Source organism: Rhipicephalus sanguineus, chromosome 11, assembly GCF_013339695.2.
Source record: "Rhipicephalus sanguineus isolate Rsan-2018 chromosome 11, BIME_Rsan_1.4, whole genome shotgun sequence".
Taxonomy (NCBI): Eukaryota; Metazoa; Arthropoda; class Arachnida; order Ixodida; family Ixodidae; genus Rhipicephalus; species Rhipicephalus sanguineus.
In genome coordinates this window covers 45632581-45660367 of record NC_051186.1, presented here as the reverse complement: position 1 = coordinate 45660367, position 27787 = coordinate 45632581, and the positions used below count along the sequence as shown (strand labels likewise).

General features: G+C 49.8%; 2 protein-coding genes across 2 annotated transcripts; one reads left to right on the top strand and one right to left on the bottom strand.

The window, feature by feature from the left end:
* Positions 1-22188, top strand: LOC119375002 (sulfotransferase 1C2). The gene is made up of 3 exons (XM_037645199.2): positions 1-291; positions 6368-7018; positions 21758-22188. The coding sequence occupies exons 1-3, from the start codon at positions 181-183 to the stop codon at positions 21881-21883; spliced, it is 888 nt and encodes a 295-aa protein (XP_037501127.1). The 5' UTR covers positions 1-180; the 3' UTR covers positions 21884-22188.
* LOC119374999 (solute carrier family 22 member 6-A) lies at positions 9767-26268 on the bottom strand. The gene is made up of 2 exons (XM_037645197.2): positions 24935-26268; positions 9767-10352 (listed from the first exon to the last, which is right to left on the bottom strand). Exons 1-2 carry the CDS (start codon positions 26201-26203, stop codon positions 9996-9998), a joined length of 1626 nt encoding a protein of 541 aa, XP_037501125.2. The 5' UTR covers positions 26204-26268; the 3' UTR covers positions 9767-9995.
* Positions 26269-27787: the final 1519 nt, after the last annotated feature.

Genomic DNA, 27787 nt, shown 5'->3' with positions numbered 1-27787 from the left:
GAGATCAAGTATGTCGAAGGATTCGGGAGAAGGCGAGCCAGTACCTCGCACAATGGTTCTCGACTTCGTCGAGGGTGTGCTCGTGGCTCCCAAGTCCTTCCGTCGCAGCGTCGTCAGAGACGCCCTGAAGTACAAGGCACGGCCCGACGACATCTTCCTTGCGACGTACCCGAAGACCGGATGCACTTGGACCCAGTACACCCTGTGGTTCCTCTTCAACCTCGACAAGCTGAAGTCAACGCCCACGTTCACGGAGATCATGACCAAGTATACGCGCCCTTTCTGGAAATGGTAGGCTTCTTCTTCATCTTGAACTTCGTCACCATCCGCGGCGCTTGCACAAAGGCTTACTGTATGACATTTCACCGCTATTAAAGACAACACACACATGAAGACACGAACACGATGACATGGGCGTGTCTTTCTTGTGTGTTTTGTCTTTCCTAGCGGCGAAATGTCATACAGTAAGCAAATACCAACGAGGCCAAGAAGAAGTTCTCATCATGCACAATATTTGTAATGTTGTCATCACCTTGAGTGAATCACTGGCTGGAAACTGCAGCGAACATTATAGTGTGACGCAAGTAACCAGTACAGGCCACTGCACAGAACAGACCCGTCGTGTAGCTTTTACATCCCACCAGGATTAAGCAGGCAAGATGAAACATGCATTCACCGGCTCCGACTCCATGTTGCCTATTTAAACTAGTTTAAGTACAAGATTATACAGTCGGGCTTTCCTATGTGCGCAACATGTAACACTCACGAAGGCTTAAAACACGCTCTGTCTGATTGTTCCCGTAACGACGCAGAGCGGCATATACTGAAGGCAGCACCACATTTGCAACGCGTCTTGCGCTTGGAGCTGCGGCACCTCCTCGGTCTGTGGTAAAGCAGCGCAATACAAAAGTGCTGTTGGTGTTTTTGAAAACTGTACATCTTAACGAAACTTTATGAATAACTCTTTTGTGTATATGTGTGTGCGTGACTGTACGTGTTTTCTGTGCGCGTATGCGATCATTGTATATACCATAGTCAACAACCGACATCTGGAGCAGCAAGCCAGCTAGGCGACGAACCAGGCTAACAACTCCGTAGCAATCATTAAAAAAACTGTTATTTTTAGTTGATGGATTGGCTGTTTCGGATTGATGGAGTTTATGGATTAGCTTTTCCACCGAGCCACAAGAAGTACGACTGCTTTGTGGAACGCGTGAATACCAGTTTCGCTGTTTACAAAAACAGACCTTGGACGGTTTCCGGTTTTATACCCCGGCATAGCGTACTAGCATTGGTGGGGAACAAAAGCCTGGGCGAGTAGGCCGCCGACTTTCAACACTTTTCTCTCTGTGTTTAGCCAAACATCTCAAATGAATATTCTTTTAAGCTATACACAAGATTGTAAGAGGTACTCTTGAATTTTAGGCGTCCTCCTTTTATCCGAAAACGTAAAAATAGACTTTTCTTACTTTGAGACAACGTAAAAAAATCCACGCATCTCCACGAAGTGAATCATGACGAGTGGGCGAAGCTCTGGGTATCGTATGGGTGAGTAACCGCACGTTACCCGAGCGCTGCCCCATATAATGTAAATGAGTGACATAAAGTGACATAAATAGTCGACAACAAAGGTAGGCCCTAAAGTCCATAATGTCTACGTTGAAGTCGCCGACTAGTATAAAGGGTTTGTGCTTGTAAGTGCTTTATATTGTTCTGTCACAATTATGATTCATGTTCGTCAATTTTAAACGTTTTTTTATTCACATACACACAGATATCTAATCTGAGTGACATAAAGTGACAAAGGGTCGACGACAAAGCTAGGTCCTAAGGTCCATAATGTCTACGTTGAAGTCGCCGACTAGTATAAAAGGTTTGTGCTCGTAGGTGTTTTACATTGTTCTGTCACAATTACGATTGATGTTCGTCTATTGTAAACCTTTTTTATTTAAATACACACGTAGAGTTTTCGATTATAGCAACGGTTTTCTATATATACCGTGACGGCCGGCAGTGAGAGTCAGCCACAAAGCTAGATCCTAAGGTCCATAATGTGTACGTTGAAGTCGCCGACTAGTATACGGGGTCTGTGCTCGTAGGTTCAACCATAATTGCGACGAAACAACATAAAACTTGTTTCGTCGCAATTATTATTGGTATTAGTGTATTGTTAAACCTGATGTTTTGATTTTACACGGTGCTCTGCCGAGCACAGACAACAACGCACAACGGACAAGTCACGACCCTAAGGTGCTTCGCCCCTAAAACACGGTCTGCGCTTCGATGTTAAAGGGCCCCTCACCAGGTTTGACAATTTTGAGCTGATGGGCGCAATCCATGCACTAGGCGTTCACGATTACGTCTGCCAAAATTTGCAACGCTACGCGCCGCGCAAATGGGTCAAATTTCAAGCTGAACGCTGCTTGCCCTTCTTCTCGCGTCCACGCGCCCAGAGAATGAGGGGATGACGTACATGAGAGAATGGCCCTGCGTAGATAGTAGTGCTGTGACGTCGCTCCTCTACGTAGACGAGTGTGCTCTGACGTCGCCAACAGTAGCACGTGACACTGCGATAATTATTTGACACGACGCGTAGTTTTTGCAATTTGTTGCTTGAATGGATGAATAAAACTTGAGAGCAATAATAAAACACACAAACGGAATGTGTGCGTTTTCTTTTTTTAATTTTTACTGCGAATCGCAGCGAGATTCGAGACTAATCTACCTCCGTTTCGCACGCGTTCGTGTTCTCGCGCTTTGCGCATTGTGCAGACGCCACCCTTTACAACGAAACTAATTTTCTACCGCGTTCCAGCGCTCATTAGGCTCATTTATCCTCCCGCGTCTAACTAGATGTTCGTGCGGCACACCGCTAGTCTCGCGTCCGTACAAATGTCGCAGCTTTCGTGCTCAGTAACAGGTTGAAAGCCAAGTGATCGGCGAGGGCGCATTCGGCATAACTTGCAGAGATGAAGCGCAAAGAACGCCGCCACAACACCGCTCGCGTCTCGGGGGCTCGGGCTGGTTCGGGCGCGTCATGCGCTCGTGACATTTTGTGCGCATGACGTGTTCATGCGTATGCGTTATGTGATCCTTCCGCTCGCGTGCCGAAGAGGGCAGGGAAGGGATTTGGCTTGCGAAGGCTACGCGGGGCGAGCGGCGAGGGTTTGCAGCAGTGTTGTACGGAACGGCGTTCCAAGGAACGACGTTCCAGGAACTAGTTCCTTTTTCGAGGAACGGAGGAACGCCACCGTTCCATTCAGGATCGGTGGAACTGTAACGGTAACGCGTTACGTTTACATAGGAACGGCATAGGGAACGGCGTTTCTTCTGAAAATGTTCCTCGGCATTGAACAGGCGCCCGCACACAGTACATCATGCAGAACAGGGTGGATGGGCGACTGCGTGAAGCGCAAGAATCTACCGCTCGCCTGTCACTTGACTATGCTGCATCCAGTTTAAGGCGCCTGCCGGCGGCGCAGGAAGCGCGCGATGTCAAGACTGACCACGCGCGGGACGAACTGCTGATTTTTTTTTTCTTTTTGTCTGAGCGAGTCTGACAGCAATCAGTGACCGTTCTGGAGTGCAGACACACCTTGGAGGACTGTTACTTGGCATTAGAGAATCATCGATCCCCTTTGTAAGGCTGCCGTCAGGAAAGGGCACGCAAGTTCTTTCCGTCAGTGACTTTTGTTCGGCCAACTCGAAAGTAGTTCACCAAGGTTGCAATTCGGGCCAGTTCGTTTGCCATTAGAGGGTATAACGTTGCGCATAAAGGACACGGACCTGTGCGCCCTGGGTGTTACGTCATGTCATCTTGTGCCCGTGTCCTTTATGCGCACCTTTATACCCACTAATGAAAGTATATTTCCTGTTTGGGCGTGGGGAGGGGCGGGGGGGGGGGGGGGGGCTGCGTTTTCGGGCGGTTCTCCTGCGCGTCCCCGTGGCCTTGTTGGTATAGGGAAAAGTGGGGGAGCCGACCTATCGTAGTCGAGGTGCCTACGCGTGGTTCCGCGGAGTTTTCGAACGGCGGTTATCTGGTGTTTGACGCGCATGGGACAGAGGAGCCAATCACAACGCCAGAGGCCGCAGAAAATTAGTGAAGCACTGACGTGCTAACCACCGAAATCCCGCGTGGTGGCCTCCCACTGCGCATGAACCGTCTTCGGCCCCAACGTAACGGTGGCGAAGTTACACAGTGGTTCTACCACTTGGCAGTGAGCGCCTTGCCACGTGCAGCGTTCTCCTCCGAAGGTTTAGTGGTTTTATTTTCGCGCGCTGCCGACTGCGAAGCTTCGGCCCAGTTCCTGGGAATGTTTCTCTCGTCGCGTGGCCTTTAGCGGCTAGCTCGACCGCTCCGTGCATACTGCCGGCAGCTATCGACACATCTGTCTTTTGACACCCAGTGGCGTGGATAGGGGAAAGAGGACCGAAACGCAGTGGACGCGGATGCTGCAGTGGCACCTTTCCGGTGCCTTCGGTGGTTTCGTTTGGGCAGGTATCCCTTCAACATGCGAGTTATCTCCGCGGTTATCGGTCTATAACATTTATTATATATATAGTTCAGTTCGACAGCCGCCGCACCGATAACGTCTGTCATGCAATAAACGAATACGCGTACATCCAGCGCTACAATCTTGTTGCGCCCGCTGAGCCTGCCCTCGCCCCTACGATTTCTGTTGACTTTGTTCCTATACTTTTATACAACATGGCAGTACCCTCAAGTGCTTGAAGGAGCGGCCCTTCAACATTGCCAACGAAGTGCAGACGAGAAAACAGGTTCCTTAGTCCGATACCAGCATCGAGGTGCGACTCTCGCTTAGTGCGAACAAGGGACTTTACTAAGTTGCGAATATGTATCCTGGACATTATTTTCTACTCACACTGCGATCTTCAATGAGCACTCATTAAACGCCTATGTATTGTTCTTTTCGATGTGGTTTCCTGTGCAAAAAACTTATTTATATTGGTGCATGTGCGGAAATTTCTATTTGAATATCTGAAGCGCAGTATTCTGACGGCGCATCTGACGACTGACGTGGAAAGTGCCCCATGTGTTGCACTTGTAAAGTTGTAATAGACGAGCACGTGGTCTCTGAAAAAATTCGTCTAGGAGCGTTTCTTTAGATTCATTTTATCTACATATAACCTACTGCCGGCGATGTTAAATTCGTGAAATGTAGCTCAATGTTAGCTTTAAATTGCTCACTTTATTTCGCCTCAGGGTTATCCGGCACTATTCTTTGAACAAAAATTCAAATGTAACGTTAATGTAACGACACGTTCCAATTTTCGAAATGTAACTGGAACGAGTTCCTTTCGCGCTAAAGGAACTTGTAACGGGAACTCGTTCCAGTATTGGGAAGGAACGAGGAACGAGCTTTCGTTCCTGTTTAAGAGGAACGTGTACAACACTGGTTTGCAGCTCGCCTCCTCGCATCATGGTTTCGCGCCGCTACAAATTATTGTTTTTCTCAGCTTCTAACCGACCGATTAGAAAAATTCTTGTGGCATAATACTCTTTATTGGGCTCGCAACAACTTGCAATGTGTAACTAAAATTCGTTAGGTCACCTGGTGAGGGGCCCTTTAAAGAATGATAAATGAAGTGACCCGAAGCTTCTTAGGGCACAACACTTGCTGGTTCTATCGCGATCGCGAAAACGTCTATACAGTGTGAAAGTGAACGAGAAAGGCAATCCGAACACGAGTCTTTCCTTTCTCGTAATGATGCTCCGTTGACATATATTGACTAATTTATTGCTTGACATATTAAAGAAAACGATCGGTACAGCGAGAAACAGACCGATGGCGTCATCGATCAGTTCGACTTCTGCTTGATCAATTTAGTGACTATGACGGATCTGTAGGTTAGAGTGCACGTTTCGAGCACGCGAAATGAGACAAGAAAGATATTTTCTTTTAATGATTTTTCGATAGTTACCCAGATAAAGAACGGCCCCCTGGAGCTCTTAAATGTCCGTTTAATGATAAGGACACGACCGCTCTCTCTTTCTCAATTAAGCTAAGTCTGAACGAAGTCATTTGGATCGGAAATTTAAGCACCCACATGAAGCTGATTTGCAAAATGACATTGCAAGTGCTGATCACTCGCAGTGTATTTCATTCTGTGAAAGTAGCTTCTTTCCCTTCAGAAATGTGCGTTTCATTTCGACAGCCGCACATCTTCGTAAGCTTGCTGCTGATATGGCTATTTACTTTACGAACTAGATGCACGTTGAAAGATGCGAAATAACTCCATGGTTTGCTGGTTTTCATCGATTGGTGTATAGCTGTGGTATAGAGTTCAGTGAATCATTCGAGCTAATTACTTGACCTCGCGCTCGTCTCTCATCTCGCTTTCGCAGGCTGGTAGAAAGGCCGTCGAAGCATTGGCACCGCCACGACTCATCAAGCACCACCTCACGTTCACGGCGTCCCCGTACCACCCCGACGCGAAGTACGTCGTGATCGTGCGCAACCCTTTCGACTGCGTCGTCTCCTTCTACCACCACTGCCTGGACGAGCGGTCGAACCTGAGGATGCGCGCGGACACGACGTTCGACGAGTTCTTCGAAGACTTCATGGACGGCTACGTACAGTTCGGCAACTACTTCGAGCACGTTCTCTCCTGGTACGCCCACAGAAACGACCCGAACGTCTTCTTCTTCTACTACGAGAACTTCAAGAGCGACCCCAAGAAGACGGTGCTGGCGCTGGCGAAGTTCGTCGACGCGTCGATATGGGAAATGTTACGCACTGACACTGCCTTGTTGAGTAGCCTGTTGGAGCGTATATCATTCGACAACCTCAAGTCTGGCGTCGTGATTGATGGAGACCATCACGAACACGCTGTTTGCGATGAAGAAGGCCATGCGAGTAGGAACAAGGAGGCCGATAACGTTTCGGCAGGCGAAGGTACTCATGGTACAGAGGGGTCACCGGATGACCCAGCCAGAAACTCGGGCGATTCCGAGGAAGAAATAGTGGCGCTTAAAAACTTCTTTCGCAGGGGTCAGGTGGGAGACTGGAAGAGTTACTTCAAGCCAGAACAGGAGAGGCGTCTTCGCGATGTGTACGAAAAGCGCATGCGCGGAACGGAGATGTGGGACGTCTGGAAGGATTACCTGGGTTACCATGACTGAAAGGACCACTGATACTGTGGGTGCGAATAAAGATTCCTAAGTCAGCGAAACATCAGCTACATTTCATCTTAGAATACTGCTGTCACGTGCGGTCAGACAAGATTAACAGTAACGAAGGCTATGGCAGCGCCACTTATCACTGAGTAAAACACCAGTTTAGATTTCCGAAGCTACCAAATTAAAAATAACCTACCACATATTCACGTCACCATCAAGAAACGGGCAGAGCGTCAACCAGGTTTCGTAGATTGGCTTACTATGATCATGGATGGGATGAAGGCTCCTCCCCACCCCACCTTGGGTGCCTATCACAAAATAAAACAACAACCTGACTTGGAGAATCTGCGCAAATTATTTTCTGTGAAACGTGGATTTCAACTTACATATGTCACTGCAGTTGACACGCTATTCACAGCAGCGACAGCGCAACGCTGTTCTAAGGGCCTCTTTATCGTCAAGCCGCACTGCCGCCTCACACCAGGCGGATTACCTTTCGCCCCTCTCCGGCAACAACTGGCGAGAGAGGGGCGGGAAGCCATCCACCTTGTGCGGCGCGGCTTGACCATAAACAGGCCCTAAGCCGACATCTATAATCCAGTTGTGCACACAGTCAACACCACTCTCAGGGCTCTTCATCCCATTAAATGTACTACTTGCAAGTTGTGGAAGTTAAGAGTAATTTCACACCTTCCCCCTCTCTTCCACCCCCTTCTGGCGTACCCTCTCAGCTCCCCCAGTGCACACGCGCATGCGCGTAGAGCGTCGTGCTATGCTTCAAGCTGAAAGAAGGCAACAGCTGCAGAGAAAACGAGGAAGCGTGTATCCACATGCACGCGCAGTGTTAGTAGAAGATTAGATTTTAAAAGTGCGCTGGCTTTGCCATGCAAATTTGGCTGGTCTTGCCATACAAAAACATGGCAAGGCCAACCAAATTAGGAATCGGAACGATTTCCCAGGTAGACTGGACCTAGGGAACCAGTGTTCTTGTTCAATGACGACCAACCATGAACGCGGACTTGTATCTGCCCAAGACGGTTGCTGAGAAAATGGTGCACCTACACACAACCGGTATCGTGCTTCACAATTTGGTAAAAGTCCTCGCATCCAGTGTTCTTCCGCGCTAGAGATGCAAGTAATGATTCTCTAAAACATACGAAAGAAAAAGTGAAGGCGACCCTAATTCTGACTTAGGTGTCCGGTACCAGCACTCGCAGCTCGGCATTCGTGCGCCTTTGTGTATTCCTGGCATGTCCTTGGGTGAACCGAAGTTGTTTATTTTGAATTTAGAAACATTTTTAATTTTCGCCCAAACGGGAAGTTCGTTGTCGACCGGAAGTCGCTGCTTAAGAATCAAGAGTGTCACTCGCTGATCGTGCCACTAGAAAGATAATAGTAATAACAATTCTCGGGGTTTAACGTCCCAAAACCATGATGTGATTATGAGGGATGCCGTAGTGGAGGGCTCCGGAAATTTGGACCACCTGGGGTTCTTTAACGCGCACCTAAATCCAAGTACACGTGCATCAAGCATTTCCGCCTCCATCGAAAATGCTGCCGCCGCGGCCGGGATTCGATCCCGCGATCTTCCGATCAGCAGACGAGCACCATAATCATTACACCACCGTGGCGGGTGACACTAGAAAGATGTTCGGAGACACGGATTACTGAATTCTAGAACAGTATACGAATCAAACGGCGTACAGTGTTCTCTTTAATCGCGCTGATTATTTTAAATGTCAGCAGAAACCCTATATTTCACTCATGCGCAACGAACCATACGTTTGATTTACCAAGGAATGAGTGAACAAGCTTTATTACGGAGAATAAAATAACAATGACGCTAAAAACGGCAACTTATAAAGAATGCAAACGTTAAGATGCAGATGTGCTGCGAAAGACCGTACATCAATCAATGCGTGTCACTGCATAAAACTGTGTCCATTATTTCTGTAATAGTCTGTACTGCACTGGAACGAGTACATACTTCCAAGTACAATAAGCTTGCTAGTCATGTCATGCAAATTTTACACTGTAACCTTTACGATCGTCCAGATCTCGGGTAAAAGGTGCACAGAGTCGCACGACTGCGCCGTCTATTCACGTGGCTGCCGAAAAAGGTGCTGCTTCAACGGGCAACAACCTGCGAGCGTCCACCAAGTTCAATTCCACGTCAGGCGAGCATGTATCGTGGCCTCCGTGAACCATAACCTCAACATCGTCGGGTGCGCTATCGCGGAGGCCACGCCCAAGCAGGGCTACACAACAACTGGCCGCCTCACCGTGAGGTGGCGTGTGAGGCTTTGATCACTGTCTTGCGGTCTATGAGATATTGCCGTTCACTGAGCCGTCCGATGATGTGAGAAGGGTTTCTAGCCAAATGCACTGACAAGGACGCAGGAAGGAGACGACATACCGCTGTATGACGTCAAGCCCGCTCAATCAGCGGTGTGACGTCTTTTGTCCTGTGTCATTGTCAGTGCGTTTGGCTTGACACCCTCCTCACGATGTACAATTGCGCCCCATATTAGTTGCAACAAGTTGTCCATGCTCAAAGTGGCGCCAACACTGCAAAACGGTTTCGACATAACAAACGTTAGTGAAGTGAACGGTTAGTAAACACTGTTTCTGTTACTAATGTTCTCTGAATCAATTTTTTTACCGGTGTCACCGTCCAGACTTGGGGCCCCTTCGACCACGACCACCGTGTTGCAACTCATACTGGTCGCGACAGTACAACCAACTAGCTCAGGCAAGCACTATTCTCAAGGTCCTATGATGGCCAGTGCGTTGGTAGCCTGCTGCTATAGGGTGAGTCGACAAGTCCTTCTTGAACGTTGGCCCGAGGTTTTCATCAGGCTCGCGTTCTTGCGGAAGTGTGGGACGGAAACCGCAGCACTGCCAGAATGGACGACGCGGTAAGAAGGAACGCCGAAAGCATGAACGCTAATTTACCGTTCCCCAGAAACAGTGGAGTCATGCAGGCGATGAGAGCGCCGGCTCGACCGCCAGCGAGCGTCCAACAGAGGGCGACCCCGCGCACGGATGTGGGAACGTCCTCCATGACGCGGCAAGCGCCGACGATGATGGCGACGTTGGCGAGACCGCCGGAGAACGCTAGGAGACCGCGGTCGGCAGCGGTGTCCAAGTCGCTGATGGCGACGGCCACGTGGTAGATGCCGGCGACGACCGCCGATACGGCGAGCGGCACCTTGCGCAAGGGAATGCACGCGTAGGCCAAAAGTCCGGCAACGCTTCCCAGGGCAGTGACGATGTAGACCAGTATCGACAGAAGCCACCAGGCGACGACGACGCGTTCGCCTCGAGCCACCCAGGTCACGGCGTTGACGTGGACGGCGAATGCCAGGGAGAAGTGGACAGCGAACGTGATCCGCACTCGTTGCCGGATCGAGCGGGCAGCCTCCGCGGCCGAACGTTGCCGAAGATCGCCGTTGGACGTGGAAGAAAGGACGACTGCTTCACTCAATACAGATACAACGGCTCCAGTGTCAACTAATGCTTGCACGGCAACACCTTCAATGAGCACAGTTATTTCGTTAGCAGGCAGAGAACGAGGCCTTGTAGAGTTCGACAGCGGCGCAGTTCTTATTGCCTCCGGAACTGCGATGGTCAGTTTTCCGTTTGGGCAAGGTGGTGGTCGACGAACCACTGGCGAAAGCGAACGTCGCCGCGGGGAGGGCGATCGACGTGGGTTGAAGGCGCGGTGGTTCGATGAATAGGTGTCTGAAGTAGCGTGGGGAGGCATTGACTGTGGTGGCTCTGGGTGGACGTAGCTGCAGCTTTCATCAACGGTACCTGGACGAGGGACGCGCCGGCGACAGAACCGCTCGACATGGCCGGGTAGACAACAGTAGTGGCAGATTGGCCTGTTATCCGATGTGCGTCAAGGGTTATTGGGAGGCGTTGCAGGACGGCGATAAAGAGGAACGTGCGGGCCTGCCGGCGCGCGCGTTGTCTAGAAGGCGTTTGATTGGGGAGCAGAGTCCGCGATGGGTGGCAGCGCATGTGACTGTTTTCTCGCGACGTCAGCGTAGGTGAGGGGCGCGGATACAGGCGGTGGCTCGTACGCGGGCGGAAGTGCCCCGGAGACTTCGATGGTTTGTCGCAGCGACGAGGTGAGCGCATGGGTATTACCTGGAAGAAAGGACACAAGAGACAATTGGCGCGCCACTTCCTCTCAGATAAGTGCTGAATCTGCTGCGCCAATACCGCCCGGTCCAGACATATGGCGCCAACGGTCGCTGCTGACGTGCTGGTCGTGTCCAAACTATCGTCGCGTGGAAATGAGTTGTTTTCGCAACTCATCGTAGCTCTGGCAGTGCTGAATGACGTCTTCGACTGTTTGAGGGTTTTTCGCCACAAGCATGTGGGACGCATCGTCCTCGATGCCCTTCAATATGTGCTTGACCTCGTCAGCTTCCGACATGACAGGGTTGAAGCGGCGGCAGACGCCTACGACGTCCTCAATATACGAAGTGAAGCACTCGCCAGCCAGTTGGGCGCGATTACGCAAGCGCTGTTCTGCGCGGAGCTTGCGCACGGTTGGTCGGCCGAATACGTCCGCTAAGGTCGTTTCCAAAGAGGCCCAGTTGGAAATCTCAGCCCCGTCGTTGCTGAACTAGAGTTCCGCTACTCCTCTCAGGTAGAAGTGGACGCGGCCAAGTTCGTCGTTGTCGTCCCACTTGCTGACACTCACTCGTTCATAAAGAGAAAGCCAGTCCTCGGCGTCTTGCTCATCAGTACCGCTGAAAATTACGGGGTCCCGCTCTCTTGGAACACCGGGACAGCGGACAACCGACAGCTTGGGGTGTGGTAGCATTCTGCGGTGTAACATCGTTCGGCATTGGTGATGGTGAAGGTAGAGTGCGGTTATGGAGTTCCAGGATGGAGAACAGAACCAGCACTCTCCACCACTTGATGGTATGCGTCTAACGTAGATGCAGCGACGCGTTTATTAGAAGATTGACACAGGTGAAGCGATCAGCGGTCCTAGCCGAGCAAGCGCGAGCACCAACAACAATGCGTGTGTGTGTTGCCGCCTTATGAGGGCGCCCCGTCCAATGAGGGGAGACTTTAAGCCCTGAATGTTATTAGCATCCCTTTTGAATCAGGATGACGGTAAGCGCCACGAAGGGCTTTGTTAGGGCAAAAGCCTCACACGCCACATTAAACACGAAAACTGACCGTGGTCTCCAACACGAAGTGATGCAAAAATGCATCATCATGCGATGACGTCACCGTGCGATGACTTCACCATTACGTCACAGGTCGCCACAATTGGCGACGTCACCGTGACGTCACATAACGTGACGTCGCACGATCACGTGATCACACGACATAGTCGCTCAGTCAAATGCGGGGTTATCTCAGAGGCAGTGTTACTAAACCACGCGAGGTGCAGGAAACTGCGATGCCTCAGACTTTGGAGTGGGGATATTTTTTTACTCCCACCCCAGGGAATCGGCTGCCACGCTTCGGTCATATGGTGGTGGTGGTAGAGGGAGCGAGACAGAGCACGACAGCCGCTTTTTGCCAACGCAAGAGCATATCGGACCATAAATACCACTCCGGCTGCTGCAGCGCACCTCTACACATCTACACATCTACGATAGATCATCTACTGTGTTTCTGTGAACGTTTTGTGAACGAACGAAACGTTCTGCGCAATGCGCTGAACAAGTTAGACGACAGACCGTTTTCCGAAGAGAAGATCCTCCGATCGTAGCCCTACGCATCGCAGGCCAGCAAGGCGACGCGAGCATCGCTACTGTTTTTAAAATCGACCGGTTTAAGCGACCGCTTGTAGGCATTCATGTACCCTAACAGTGCCTGCTTCCCTCTTCTTTCTTTCTTTTAATCCCTTAATCCCTTCCCCCCAAAGTAGGGTAGCAGACCGGACGCGCGTCTGGTTAACCTCCCTGCCTTTCATTCATTTCCTTCCTTCCTCCTCCTCCTGCACAGTAAAATTGAATGGAACATTTCGACACCACGAAGTTATCTGAGTGCCGTATACTGACTGCTGTGAAGGAAACTATAGATCGAGCAAACGAATGGACAAAGACGCAGGAAAAACTTTCGGTTACTCAACTACACAGAGAAGGCATGCAAAAAACAAAACATAAAACAAAAAATAAACAAGGAAAAGGCCGTACGTAGTGTGGCGTATTATCAACTTTCGTCGCTTCTTGGTCCCGTGCGATTGTGACAGGCCCTGGTCTGAAGGCGGACGCAGTTATAGTCATGCACGGACTACTTATCGAAGTTCAAAATGGTAGTCTCTAAACGCATCCCTGCCTCCGATGTAAAGGGGGCACCGGACCGCTGCGCGGGAGCTACACCGTTAAGAAGGAAAAAAAAAGTGAAAGAAAGCTACTATTTTTATTTTATTTAGCGATAAGGTTTGCCCCGAAGGCATATTACTTTGTGTGTGTGTGTTTGTGTGTGTAGATGTGCGCTGTAAGGCCTTGTGTGTCTACGAATTCAAGCAGTGCTCGTGGAATCTGCCTGAAAAGTGAAGGTTTTCTAATCTTCGCTTTCGGGTTTTGCGTGCACTCTCTATATCTTCATTGTAGTCCTTATCAGTTGTTCACGTCGAACACGTTAAGGAAGTGTATGAGAAGATTGTGAATCCGTTTTACGTATGACCACGAGGAAGCAATTTGCAAGCGTTAACAATGGTTAGTAATTGTGTATAAGAACGGTGTTCCGCTGTATATATATATATGCGGCGAGTTGCTTGCCGAAAGCTACTCGCCAGGTTCTGCACGGTAAGCTGCACACTTTACACATCCCAATGCGGGGGCGTGGCCGGCGATATTTTTCGGGGAGGGGGGGGGGGGGGTTCAACCAAACCTCTATGTATGTTCACGCGTGTGTTTGCATGTGTGTGTCTACATATACATGTACTGGCGTAGCCGGGGGGAAGTTGGGGGGGGGGGGGGTCAAACCGCAGAAGTTTTTCAATTTTACATGCGCACATGCAAAATTGAAAAACTTCTGCGGTTTAACTCACCCCCCCCCCCCCTTTTCCCCCCAGCTACGCCAGTGTCTCACTGTACCGAGAGCTTTAATTTGCCTGAGCTTCAAGCTTGAGTTTGATTTAGGCATGTTTATTAAGTCAATGGTATACTGGCAACACTATAAACCACTTTGCACGCTTAAAGGGACCCTGAAACGGTTTTTTGAAGTTTTGTCAGCGTTTAGACAGGGGCATCCCCAAATGATTCGCACCAGAAATTAAACGACGCACTATCTACCAAGGCCGCTACGGAATTTATATCTATACCCTCCTCCTCACCACTGCCTTGCACCCTCAACTCACAGACACCCTGACATCGCCGGCGATCGCAGCGCTCTCATGAGCGCACTCGACGGTTTGAGCTTCGTCATGGCCTCAGATATTGTGCGCCGACGGGTTGCGCGCAATCTTGGAGGCCCAACAAAGACGAAGCTCGCGGAGTGGTTGATATCTGCTCCGACAGGTGCCGCCACACTACCAGCAGATCGTATTTTATTCTCCTGTACGGCGACAATCTGCAAAAGCATGCGGACCAACAAAACTAATTCGGGAACGATCACCGATAAGCGTAAACTCGGGCAATGTGGTTGTGTCTTCAGGGGTGAAGTTACAAAAACGTGGATCGTGGCGTTGAACGGATAGCGAGAGCGCGACGCTCATTGCAGCGACGAGCTGAAGGGATTCCGCTCGCCAGATGCCTCACGAACATTGCACGATGCCGCAGCTTTACAAGTCACCAATTGCTAGAAATTGCTAGATAGGTGGTACACAACACGGCTAGGACAATTAATTATGTCGAAGAAAAGAAACCTCGAGATAAACACTGTCGCTCGGCTCACGTCAACACAGAGTACGTTGTAATACAGGCAGACGACGCTCGCTGCCCACAGGAGGTTCAGTGACGTGTACTGGACATATCCAATCAGATCAGCCGCCTGCGTGACGTCGCGCTTCCAATACGACGCGCACTGGAAGTGGGCGGTTTGAAAACGCGTTTGGCTGAGCCGCTGTGATCGGTGGCGATTCGCAGCTTCAAAGCCTTGTAATAAATTACACAGTTTACGCACAGAGCTTAAATCGGTCTCTAAATGATCCTTAGGACTTGCTCTACCGGCTCAATGTGTTCGTACAAAATCGTCAAAACCATTTCAGGGTCCCTTTAAGGCGATCTCAAGCAAGCAAAACACCCTTTTGCCCAGAATCTGCAAAGATGTGGCTCAAAGTTTGTTTGCTTCCTCAAATAGCCTTTAGAACCTAAGGGTGTTCTTGGTTTATCGAAATATTCGTGGCTCATACGACACAATGCCAGTTGAAAATTGGAACTCGTTAATTAAAAAAAAATTCGGCAGATCTCACGCCTTGAGTCGGCAGTGCCATTTTTTGTATATGGTTGGGCGCGTATGTGCACCTTTTGTGCTGGTGTATGCACTTGGACGTTCCCTGACTCGTAGCCCTTACGCTAGGGTCAAACGAGGTGCTTCTTTTAACGATTAGCCCCGCCGCGGTGGTATAGCGGTTACGGTGCTCGGCTGCTGACCCGAAGGTCGCGGGATCGAATCCCGGCCGCGGCGGCTGCATTTTCGATGGAGGCGAAAATGTTTGAGGCCCGTGTGCTTAGATTTAGGTGCACGTTAAAGAACCCCAGGTGGTCAAAATTTCCGGAGCCCTCCACTACGGCGTCTCTCATAATCAAATCGTGGTTTTGGGACGTTAAACCCCAGATATTATTATTATTATCTTTTAACGATTACGCGATCGGCGCCTACACAATCGGAATCCCAGCAGCCAAAACGTTACAGCGATAGTCTTAAAGGGCCCCTCACCAGGTTTTACAATTTTGAGCTAACGAGCGCAATATATACACTGGGCGTTCATGACCACGTCTGCCCAAATTTGCAACGCTACGCGCCGAAGAAATGGGTCAAATTTCAAGGTGAACGCTGCTTGCCCTTCCTCTCGCGGGCGCGCGCTTTAGAGAATGAGGGGATGACGTACATGAGAAAATGGCCCTACGTAGATGGTAGTGCTGTGACGTCGCTCCTCTGCGTAGACGACTGTGCTCTGACGTCGCCAACAGTAGCACGTGACACTGCGATAATTATTTGACACGACATGTGTAGTTTGTGTAATTTGTTGCTTGAATAGATTAATAAAACTTGAGAGAAATAATGAGACACACAGAGCGAATGTGTGCGTCTTTTTAATTTTTTTTTCGTGAATTGCAGCGAGATGCGGGGCTAATGTGCCTCCCTTTCCCATGCGTTCGTGTCCCCGCTGTTAGCGCATCGAGCAGACGCCAGCCCTGGAAACGAAAGTAATGTTCTGGCGCGTTCGAGAACTCATTATGCTCATTTATTCTACCGCGTCCAAGTAAACGTTAATGCGGCACTGGCTCATGATACCGCCACTCTCGTGCCCGTACAAACGTCTCAACTTTCATGCCCGTCCCGCAGAAACAGGCAGTACTCCACAGAGAACGCCGACAAAACGCCCACGGCCGCTACATAAAAAAAAAGGTAGCGGCCGTGCAACGCCGCTCGCGTGCTCGGGCACGTCATGCGCACGTGATCATGCATGAGCATGGCGTGTTCATGCGTATGTGTCAAGTGAAGAGGGCAGGGAAGAGATTTGGCTTGCTAAGGCTACACGGGGCGAGTGGCAAGGGTTTGAAACTCGCCTCCTCGCATCATGGTTTCGCGCCGCTACAAATTATTGTTTTTCTCAGCTCGTAATGAACCGATTTGAAAAATTCTTGCAGCATACGGCTCTTCATTCGGCACACTACAACTTCCAGCGTCTAACTAAAATTTGCTATGTGGCCTGGTGAGGGGCCCTTTAAAGGGGACATATGACATCCAATTTTCCATCATGATCTGTGTTATGTGGCTTAATCCTTGTGCATTCATAAACAAACTGGCGAAACGTTAGTGAGTTTGGACGAGCACTTGATTTATAATTAAATATTTTTATAAAGATGTGAGCGGTCTGAAAGTAGGGCAACACTGGTGCACTGGCGATGTAACAAGCTGCTTGCTGTGCGAGCGTCTGCATCCCGGCGAATGATTGAAGGCCGAGACAGACGGTACGATTTTCCATCCGATGCGACGTCCGACGCGGCGATGCGGCAGCCGGAATGGTGACCTTTCATCGCATCGGACCGTCACCATTCCATGGCTGCCGCACCGCCGCGTCGGACGTCGCATCGTATGGAAAATGGTACCGTCTGTCTCTGCCTTTAGTTCCCTGGTCAGCTGCGCGCGCAATCGAACCATTTCAGCTTTCTTCAGCTTGGCATCGAAATTGTACGATTTCCAGCGGCTGAAACTTTGGTAGAAGACGATGGCTCAGCTCTATGCAGCACATGACGTCACACACGCCATGGCAAAATAGCGGTGGCCGGCTGTGGGCGGGGTTTATAGCCAGCTACTTCTAGGGATTATTTTGTATTGAAATATTCTTGTACAGTGCATTTTTCATATATGTATAGGTACAATAGACTCCCTGCACTATTTTTCGATGAAAACAGCAGATTGTTGGGTGACCGTGTTATGGCCCCTTTAAAAAAGCCCGTGTCGCAGAAATTCCGATGTCGGCGGCGGCGTCGTATATTGCGAGCGAAAAATCGTGATGGAAGCAAATAATAAACATCGTGGGTTCGAGCCGGAGTCGAGTTGAAACGATTTGAAATTTTGGGACACGGTTTTGGCAGGGCTGTGAAACAACCCAGGTGATGCACTTTCATGCAAGCTTGCACTGCTGTGTCACGAAAGTGGGATTTCTGCCAAGTACAACTCTGAGGCTGTGAATTCACGTGTCCGTACAAGTCCACACGGTTCGGGGCCAAGATTTGGGCGAAGTTTGGAAACAATCTCCACCGGTAAAGATATCGACGCATGCTTTGTAAGAAAAACTGCATTGTAAGAAAAACCAAATTTCGTGCGGGGGGTTTCGGGGAAAATGTCTTCGAATACAGGGCAAAAACATGCCTGCAGCTGTGCAGCGACTACGTCTCTCTTTCTCTGTCTCTCTCTCTTGATTTTTCTGTCAGAGATGAAAATATTCTTGAACACGGCATGTCGGTGGAGCCAACTTTTCGACATGTGGTCTTGTCTTCATCAAGGCTGCAACTTCATTGAAGAAGACAAGTCCGCTTGTCTAAACGTTGCCTACAGTGACACCCCATGTTCAAGAATTTTTCATCTCTTCAAGTTTCCACCTTCCCGTAAACTTCTGCCTAATTTCTCTGGCAGGAACTTCACATCACCACCGAGTCCAGAGATCGAGCATGTCCAAGGATTCCGGAGAAGGTGAGCCAGTGCCCCGCACCATGGTTCTCGACTTCGTCGAGGGCGTGCTCGTGGCTCCGAAATCCTTCCGTCGCGACGTCGTCAGAGACGCCCTGAAGTACAAGGCACGCCCCGACGACATCTTCCTGGCGACGTACCCGAAGACCGGATGCACCTGGACCCAGTACACCCTGTGGTTCCTGTTCAACCTCGACAAGCTGGAGCCGATGCCCACGTTCACAGAAATCATGACCAAGTACGCGCCGTTTCTGGAAATGGTAGGCTAGTTCTCAATTTTCGAAATTCGTCACCATCCGTGGTGCTTGCACAATGGCTGTAATTTTGTCGTTTGTAAATTGACTGCTTGCTGAAGAACGTGTTGCTGGTAGTGATGCGGAACATCAATGGTACTATCGAGACTATCGATAGCTGAGTCACTATCGAACTATCGGTGGTAAAAAACAAACTATCGATAGTGCTATTGACAGTAAGTTCGATAGTACTATCGATAGTATAAAATCATCAGCGCAAACTGATTGTAGCATAAGCTTGGTTTCCTGAGTGTGTGGTACATGGTGGAGCAGGAGTAGCATGCGCAAGAAAGTTGGCATGCTTATGTCGCTTCACCAAAATGCTTGGCTCACACATGCTAATTAAGTTGAACTATTCAGCTTTAGCGAAAAGAAAGCCGTTACATGTGGTGGGACTGCACGGCTTCAGATTTATATTGAATTTTGAGATTTCAGAATACGAATATCAGGGAATAAGTTTTTTGACTGTAAGATGTAACTGGTTATACTTTTGAACATGTATTTATTGGACATATTCCGCCATCGCGTTAAAATTGGCGTAGTAGGGTATTCCGGCATTTTGCACGGCGGAAATATTTAATTTCTTTCGCCAGAAAAGTGTTCATACATTAAGCGAACTGAGTATTGCTGATAGTAGGCTTTTGCAAACGTTTTGGCAATATCGCCGGCCAACAACAGCATAATTATTCACATCACTATCGATAGTGTTATTAGTAGGTATACTATCGATGGTATTATCGATAATACTATCGATAGCTTATCGATAGTAGTACTACAGATAGTTTCGTTGCACTATCGATAGTCAATTTACCGATAGTTTTGCATCAATAGCTGCTCGGCAAGTTGGAAATGTTGGCAAGTTGGTCGAAGACCAACTTGCCGACACTTCGTATTCAAGGATTTTTAATCTCATTCAGCTTCCATCTACCCCTGAAATTCTGCATTTTTTGGATACACACGAGAAGAAACACAAGAAGCGCCTGTCTCGTCTTGTGTTTATTCTTGCGTGAATGTGATTCAGCGCTACAATGTATGCAGTTGACGGATTGATTAGTGAACGGATTGGCTGACTCGATGCTCCATCAAGTCACTAGATGCACGACTGCCTTGTGTAACACGTGACTATGTCGCCCTACAGTATGTAGGTGAACGAGGAAGGCAGTACTAGAACGAAACGCGAGTCTCGCCTTTGCCGTCAAGATGATCCGCTGATATTCACTGACTAATTAATTGGCTGACTGATTAAAGAAACTTATCAATACAGAGAGTAACAGATCGATGGAGTCATCGATCAATTCGGAGGCTGCTTGCTCAATTGTGACTCTTTGATCTGTAGGTTAGAGTGAACGTTTCGACCCAGCAGGATAATAATATTAAATGTTGAGGTTTTACGTCCCAAAACCATGCTATTATGAAGGACGACGCAGTGGTGGGCTCCGGAAATTTTGACCATCTGGTGTTATATAACGTGCACCTAAATCTAGGTACGGGCCTCGAGCATTTCGTCTCCGTCGAAATGCAGCCGCCGCGGCCGGGATTCGATCCCGCGACTTTCGGGTCAGCAGTCGAGCACCATAACCACTAGACCACCGTGGCGGGGTGAGCCAGCAGGAGGAGACATGAAATACTTTTTTAACGAATCCTTGATAGGTAGCCAGATAAACAACGATCACCTGGAGCTCTTAAACGTTCATCTAATAATAGGGACACGACTGCTCTCTCTTTCTCGATCAGGCTAAGTCTGAACGCAGTCATTTGGGTCGGATATTTAAGCATTCACATGAAGCTCATTTGCAAAATGACATTGCAAGTCCTGATCATTCGCAGTGTATTTCATTCTGTGACACTAGCTTCTTTCCCTTCAGAAATGTGCGTTTCATTTCGACAGCCGCACCTCTTCGTAAGCTTGTTGCTGACATGGCCGATTACTTTTTGAACTATAGTCGGATACAACTATAGAAGTCAGCGGCATTTCCTCCTCAAAGGCGGATGAACGCAAGCCTGCACCAATGGGCGCGCACTCGAGATGACGTCATGAGCGGAACGGCCGGTGGCTCCGCCTTCGGAGAACATCGGCGCGCGCATGAGCGGTACTATTTCTTTAGTCGCGGAGGCAATCCGCTGCCGCGCTTCGGTCGTCTGGGCGGGGCCTCTCCTGACTTCTTAAGTTGTATCCGACTATAGATGTACGTTGAAAGGTGCGAAATAACTCCAAGGTTTGCTTGTTTTCATCGAGTGGTGTAAAGTTGTGGTATAAAGTTCAGTGAATCATTCGAGCTAATTACTTGACCTCGCGCTCGTCTCTCACGGTCTCACCTCGCTTTCGCAGGTTGGTAGAAAGGCCGTCGAAGCAATGGCCCCGCCACGACTCATCAAACACCACCTCACCTTCACGGCGTCCCCGTACCACCCCGACGCGAAGTACGTCGTGATCGTTCGCAACCCTTTCGACTGCGTCGTCTCCTTCTACCACCACTCCCTGGAAGACCGGGTAAACCTGAGGATGCGTGCGGACACGACATTCGACGAGTTCTTCGAAGACTTCATGGACGGCTACGTTATGTTCGGCCACTACTTCGAGCACGTCCTCTCCTGGTACGCCCGCAGGAACGACCCGAACGTCTTCTTCTTCTACTACGAGAACTTTAAGAGCGACCCCAAGAAGACGGTGCTGGCGCTGGCGAAGTTCGTCGACGCGTCCATATGGGAAAAAATACGCACTGACAATGCGTTGTTGAGTAGCGTGTTGGAGCGTATATCCTTCGACAACCTCAGGTCTGGCGTCGTGATTGATGGAGACCTTCTCCAACACACGGATTGCGATGAAGAAGGCCACGCCAGTAGGAACAAGGGGGCCGATAACGTGTCGGCAGGCGAAGGTACTCATGGTACAGAGGGGTCACCGGATGACCCAGCCAGAAACTCGGGCGATTCGGAGGAAGAAATAGTGGCGCTTAAAAACTTCTTTCGCAGGGGTCAGGTGGGAGACTGGAAGAGCTACTTCAAGCCAGAACAGGAGAGGCGTCTTCGCGATGTGTACGAAAAGCGCATGCGCGGAACGGAGATGTGGGACGTCTGGAAGGATTACCTGGGTTACCATGACTAAAAGGACCACTGATAGTGTGGGTGCGAATAAAGATTCCTAAGTCAGCGAAACATCAGCTACACTTCATCTTAGAGTACATACTGCTGTCACGTCAGTAACGAAGGTCATGGCAGCGCCAGTTATCACTGAGTAAAACACCAGTTTAGATTTCCGAAGCTACCAAATTAAAAATGACCTTCCACATATTCACGTCACCATCAAGAAACGGGCAGAGGGTCAACCAGGTTTCGTAGATTGGCTTACTACGATCATGGATGGGATGAAGGCTCCTCCCCACCCCACCTTGGGTGCCTATCACAAAATAAAACAACCTGACTTGGAGAATCTGCGCAAATTATTTTCAGTGAAACGTGAATTGCAGCTTACATATGTCACTGCAGTTGACACGCTATGCACAGCAGCGACAGCGCAACGCTGTTTGTTCTAAGGGCCTCTTTATCGTCAAGCCGCACTGCCGCCTCACACCAGGCGGATGACCTTTCGCCCCTCTCTGGCAACAACTAGCGAGAGAGGAACGGAAAGCTTGTGCGGCGTGGCTATACGGCTTCAGCATAAACGGGCCCTAAGCCGACATCTATAATGCAGTTGTGCGCACAGTCAACGCCACTCTTAGGGCTCTTCATCCCATTAAATGTGCTACTTGCAAGTTGTGGAAGTTAAGACTAATTTCACACCTTTCCCCTCTCCCCCTCCCCCTTCTGGCGTACCCTTTCAGCTCCCTCAGTGTACACGCGCATGCGCGTAGAGCGTCGTGCTATGCTTCAAGGTGAACGAAGGCAGCAGCTGCAAAGAAAACGAGGGAGCGTGTATCCGCATGCACGCACAGTGTTAGTAGAAGATTAGATTTTAAAGGTGCGCTGGCTTGGCCATGCAAATTTGGCTGGCCTTGCCATACAAAAACATGGCAAGGCCAGCCAAATTAGGAATCGGAACGATTTCCCAGGTAGACTGGACCTAGGGAACCAGTGTTCTTGTTCAATGACGAGCAACCATGAACCCGAACTTGTATCTGCCCAAGACGGTCGCTGAGAAAATGGTGCACCTACGCACAACCGGTAATGCTTCACAATCATTGGGAACAGTCCTCGCATCCGGTGTTCTTCCGCGCTAGCGATGCAAGTAACAATTCTCTAAAATATTCGAAAGAAAAAGTGAAGACGACCCTAACCCTGACTTAGGCATCCGGTAACGGCATTCGCAGCACGGCGTTCGTATGCCTTTGCGTATTCCTGGCATGTCCTTGGGTTAACCGCAGATGATAGTAGAGGCCACGCGCGTGGTTTAGATGTGCTCCGACAGGTGCCGCGACGATCCCCAGCTGCTCACAAGAAAGCCATCTGCTCTTTAAGTTAACTCGCTCAATTAATTTTCGTTAATTGTTTTGACAGGTCATTGGCTCATATGTTAAGTAAACTTATGCTCCGATATATGTACCCAGTATAACTCTAACTTGAACCAGAACGATCGGTTCCGTATTTTCATTTTTAATTGTTTATTTTGAATTTGGAAACATTTTTAAATTTTGCCAAAACGGGAAGTTCGTTGTCGACCGGAAGCCGCTGCTTAATAATCAAGAGTGTCACTCGCTGCTCGTGCCGCTAGAAACTAGTAGAAAGATAATAGTAATAACAATTCTTCGGGTTTAACGTCCCAAAACCATGCAGTCGCACCGTCGAGCACTGTAACCACTAGACCGCAGTAGCGGGTGCCAGTAGAAAGATGTTCGGAGACACGCATTACTGAATTCTAGAACAGTATACGAATCGAACGGTATACACTGTTCTCTTTGATCGCGCTGATTATTTTTGAATGTCAGCAGAAACCCTATATTTCACTCATGCGCAACGAACCATAAGTTTGATTTACCAAGGAAGGAGTGAACAAGCTTTATTACGGAGAATAAAATAACAATGACGCTAAAAACTGCAACTTAAAGAATGCAAACGCCGTTAAGATGCAGATGTGCTGTGAAAGACCGTACATCAACAAATGCGTGTCGCTACATAAAACTGTGCCCAGTATTTTCGCCATCGTCTGTACTGCAGTGGAACGAGCAAATGCTTCCAAGTACAATAAGCTTGCTCGTCATGTTATGCAAATTTTACACTACAACCTTTACGATTGTCCAGATCTAGGATAAAAGGTGCACATAGTCCCATGACTGCGCGGCGTCTATTCATGTGGCTGCCGAAAAAGCTGCTACTTCAACGGGCAACAACCTGCGAGCGTCCACCAAGTTCAATTCCACGTCAGGTGAGCATCTATCGTGGCCTCCGTGAACCATAACCTCAACATCGTCGGGTGCGCTATCGCGGAGGCCACGCCCCAGCAAGGCTACACACCAACTGGCCGCCTCGCCGTGACGTGGCGTGTTGAGGCTTTGATCGCGGTCTTGCGGTCTATGAGATATCGCCGTTCACTGAGCCGTCCTATGATGTGAGAATGGTTTCCAGCCAAACGCACTGACAAGGACGCATGAAGAAGACGACTCACCACTGTATGTCGTCAAGTCATTGAATCAGCGGTGTGTAGTCTTTTGTCCCGTGTCATTGTCAGTGCGTTTCGCTTGACACCCTCCTCACGATGTGCAACCAACAAGCACTATTCTCAAGGTCCTATGATGGCATGTGCGTTGGTAGCCTGCTGCTATGGGGTGAGACAATTAAGTCTTTCTTGAACGCTGGCCCGAGGTTATCAGGCTCGACACCTTCCGGAGGTGTGGGACGGAAACCGCAGCGCCGCCAGAATGGACGACGTGGTAAGAAGGAACGCCGACAGCACGAACGCAAGTTTACCGTTCCCTAGAAACAGTGGAGTCATGCAGGCGAGAAGAGCGCCGGCTCGACCGCCAGCGAGCGTCCAACAGAGGGCGACACCGCGCACGGACGTGGGAACGTCCTCCATGACGCGGCAAGCGCCGACGATGATGGCGACGTTGGCAAGACCACCTGAGAACGCTATGAGACCGCGGTCGACAGCGGTGTCCAAGTCGCTGAAGACGACGGCCACGTAGTAGATGCCGGCGACGACCGCCGATGCGGCGAGCGGCACCTTGCGCAAGGGAATGCACGCGTAGGCCAGGAGTCCGGCAACGCTTCCCAGGGCAGTGACGACGTAGACCAGTATCGACGGAAGCCACCAGGCGACGACGACGCGTTCGTCTCGAGCCACCCAGGTCACGGCGTTGACGTGGACGGCGAATGCCAGGGAGAAGTGGACGACGAACGTGATCCGCACTCGTTGCCGGATCGAACGGGCAGCCTCCACGGCCGAACGTTGCCGAAGATCGCAGTTGGACGTGGACGAAAGGTTGCCGTCGGCAATGCAGCGCGCTCTGTACTCGATCCTGTGAATAAAGTTCTCCGCCCCGGCCGCCAAGACGAAGTCGTTTGTATTGCCCGCGGCCCGAATCACTTCCTCGGCCTTGTGGTTTTCGCCCTGGGCGATCAGCCATCGCGGGGATTCCATTCCGCCCATTAAAGTGGTGGCGACGACTAGAAGATACATGGGCGATAGAAGTGCCACCTGCTTGACGACCCAGCCGACGTGCATGTTCTTCACCACGAGGATCCAGAGCTCAGCAAGCGCGAAGCTCAACGCGGCGACGTACACTACGTGCTTGGATCTCTGTCGATGGACCAGGACCTCGAAGGAGACCAGCATGGCTGCCGCGGCGCTGACGGCCACGCAACCGGAGAGGACGAACTGCGCCACGGCGTAGTGCGCGTGGTTGTGGGAGACGGCGCAACCGACTAGCGCCGAAGTTGTCGAAACCACAACTGCCGCCATCTGGACGCAACCCCTGCCGAAGAAGTCGAGCGCGACGCCGGAAAGCAGAAGGAACAGAAGGGATCCTGCCTGTTGCGTCGCCATTGGGACGACGAGCTGCGGGACCCGCCGGTCGCAGACAGCATTCCAGACGCTGACAATGGAGGCGTTCTTCTTGTCGTCGAAGTCCCACTGTCGACACGCCACCGTCGCCCTGCCATCCTTCCTCAGGAACGGGAGAAGGTTGCCGGGCCTCTTGTAGGCGATACAGCGACTTCGCCGTCCGTCGGCATCCACGGGTATGGCGTCCTTCTTCCAGCTGTGTACGGAGAAGGCGGTCGAACGGGTCGGCCGTTTGCACCAGTGGTCCACGTCCTGCGAGGAGATGACGGGTACCAGGTCGCCGATGCAGGTCGTCAGGAAGATGGCGACGGCAGTGAGCGTGAGAAAACGCCTCTGAAAGAGGCCGCTGCCAAAGGCTTCTTTGGTGTCGAAGCAATCGCTGGTCTCAGAGTCAATCCCCCCGAACTTTTGCAGGAAGAAAAGATTCATGCCGCGCCCTCTTGTAACTCGACTTACTCTTGTCTGATTGCGACACGACTGCGACGCTGCCAAGGGTGAACAACCTGTGTGCTTGATGACGACACGAATAGCTTCGGAGCGCTCGCGACATCTACTGGCGACGATCCGCACCCCTGTGGCACGTTTTTATTCGTTTGATCGTTCTAATCGATGGATTTAGTCAGTGACCAAAGTGGGAGTGATACTTAAAGGAAACGTTTTATAGCACGCATTCTTGATGTGACAAAGCAAAACAATCTCCGTTCCCGATAGAAAAAAAAATATATATACTGGTGCGCGAACAGCAACGTGAACAGCAACATTAATGAGCAGATAGCCCCAAAACAGCATTAATGAGGAGATAGCCCAAACTCGCCCGAAATGAAGAAAGGCGCTAATCGGAAGATGAAAAAAAAAACCAACGAAAAAAAAGAAGACGACACTCTTGCTCAGGTGTGCAGTGAAGTGAGATGATGACATAGCAATGTAAATGCGCTGAATGAAGCACAGACGAGAAACGTAAAAAGGGACAGGACTAGTGGTGCGCAAACTTTTAACTGTTTATTTTCGCAAAAGCACGTCAAAGATATACACAAAAAACACTGAAGATAACAAGGACTATATTGCAACGTGTTGTTCATCGAATGAGGTCATTTTGGTGCTATCATGCTCCAACTTTCCAACAGTCCCATACATGCTGGGAATACAAAACTAGGAGCAATAAGTCCCTGCTGCCGTACGACTCAGGTCATACGAAGCTCGTCAAGAGGGCCATAGCTTCCTCTTGCTTCACACTGGCAGTCAGAAGATCATGTGACCACAAGGTCAATGATAGTATCGTGCAACAAGCAACGAAGCTTAAGAACAGCGGATATCCGGCGTCTTTAATAGCTTCTGTCGCTGAGAAGACCCTAAAAACATTGCTTGGCAGTAAGAAGGCACCAAAAGAAAACGAGCAAACTAGGAACATATGTGTCGTTCCATATATGCACAAGACTTCCCATGCTCTCAAAAAGATTGGGGAAAAGCATGGCGCTAAAGTTGTTTTCTCTGCCCCTTTGAGGCTTAAAGGCTTTGCAAACAAGTTAATGATTCCCCTGAAACTACGCTCGTGAAAAAATGCACCATCAAACATGTAAACAAATATTTAGAATGTGACGAGGGCGGGCATAGTCTACAAAATTCCGTTCACGTGCGGAAAATGCTATATTGGGCAGACTGGGCGTTGCATAAACACAAGATTAAGAGAACATAGGTACGCCACAGAAATGCTGCAGTCACCAGGGCACTTAGCTACTCATTGCGCAAAATGCAGATGTGATCCCATTTTTAACCAAACGCAGACGTTGGCGCATTGCAGGTCTAAAAAAACACGCGAAATCATGGAGGCATTTTTCATGTTTAAATCACACAATCACGTGAACTCTGCATCTGTTGCCCTCAGTGAGGCAGCATTTAACTTTATTGACAACCGCCAGATTAGTTAGGAATACACATGCGGAGCATGATAGCACCAAAATGACCTCATTCGATGAACAACACGTTGCAATATAGTCCTTGTTATCTTCAGTGTTT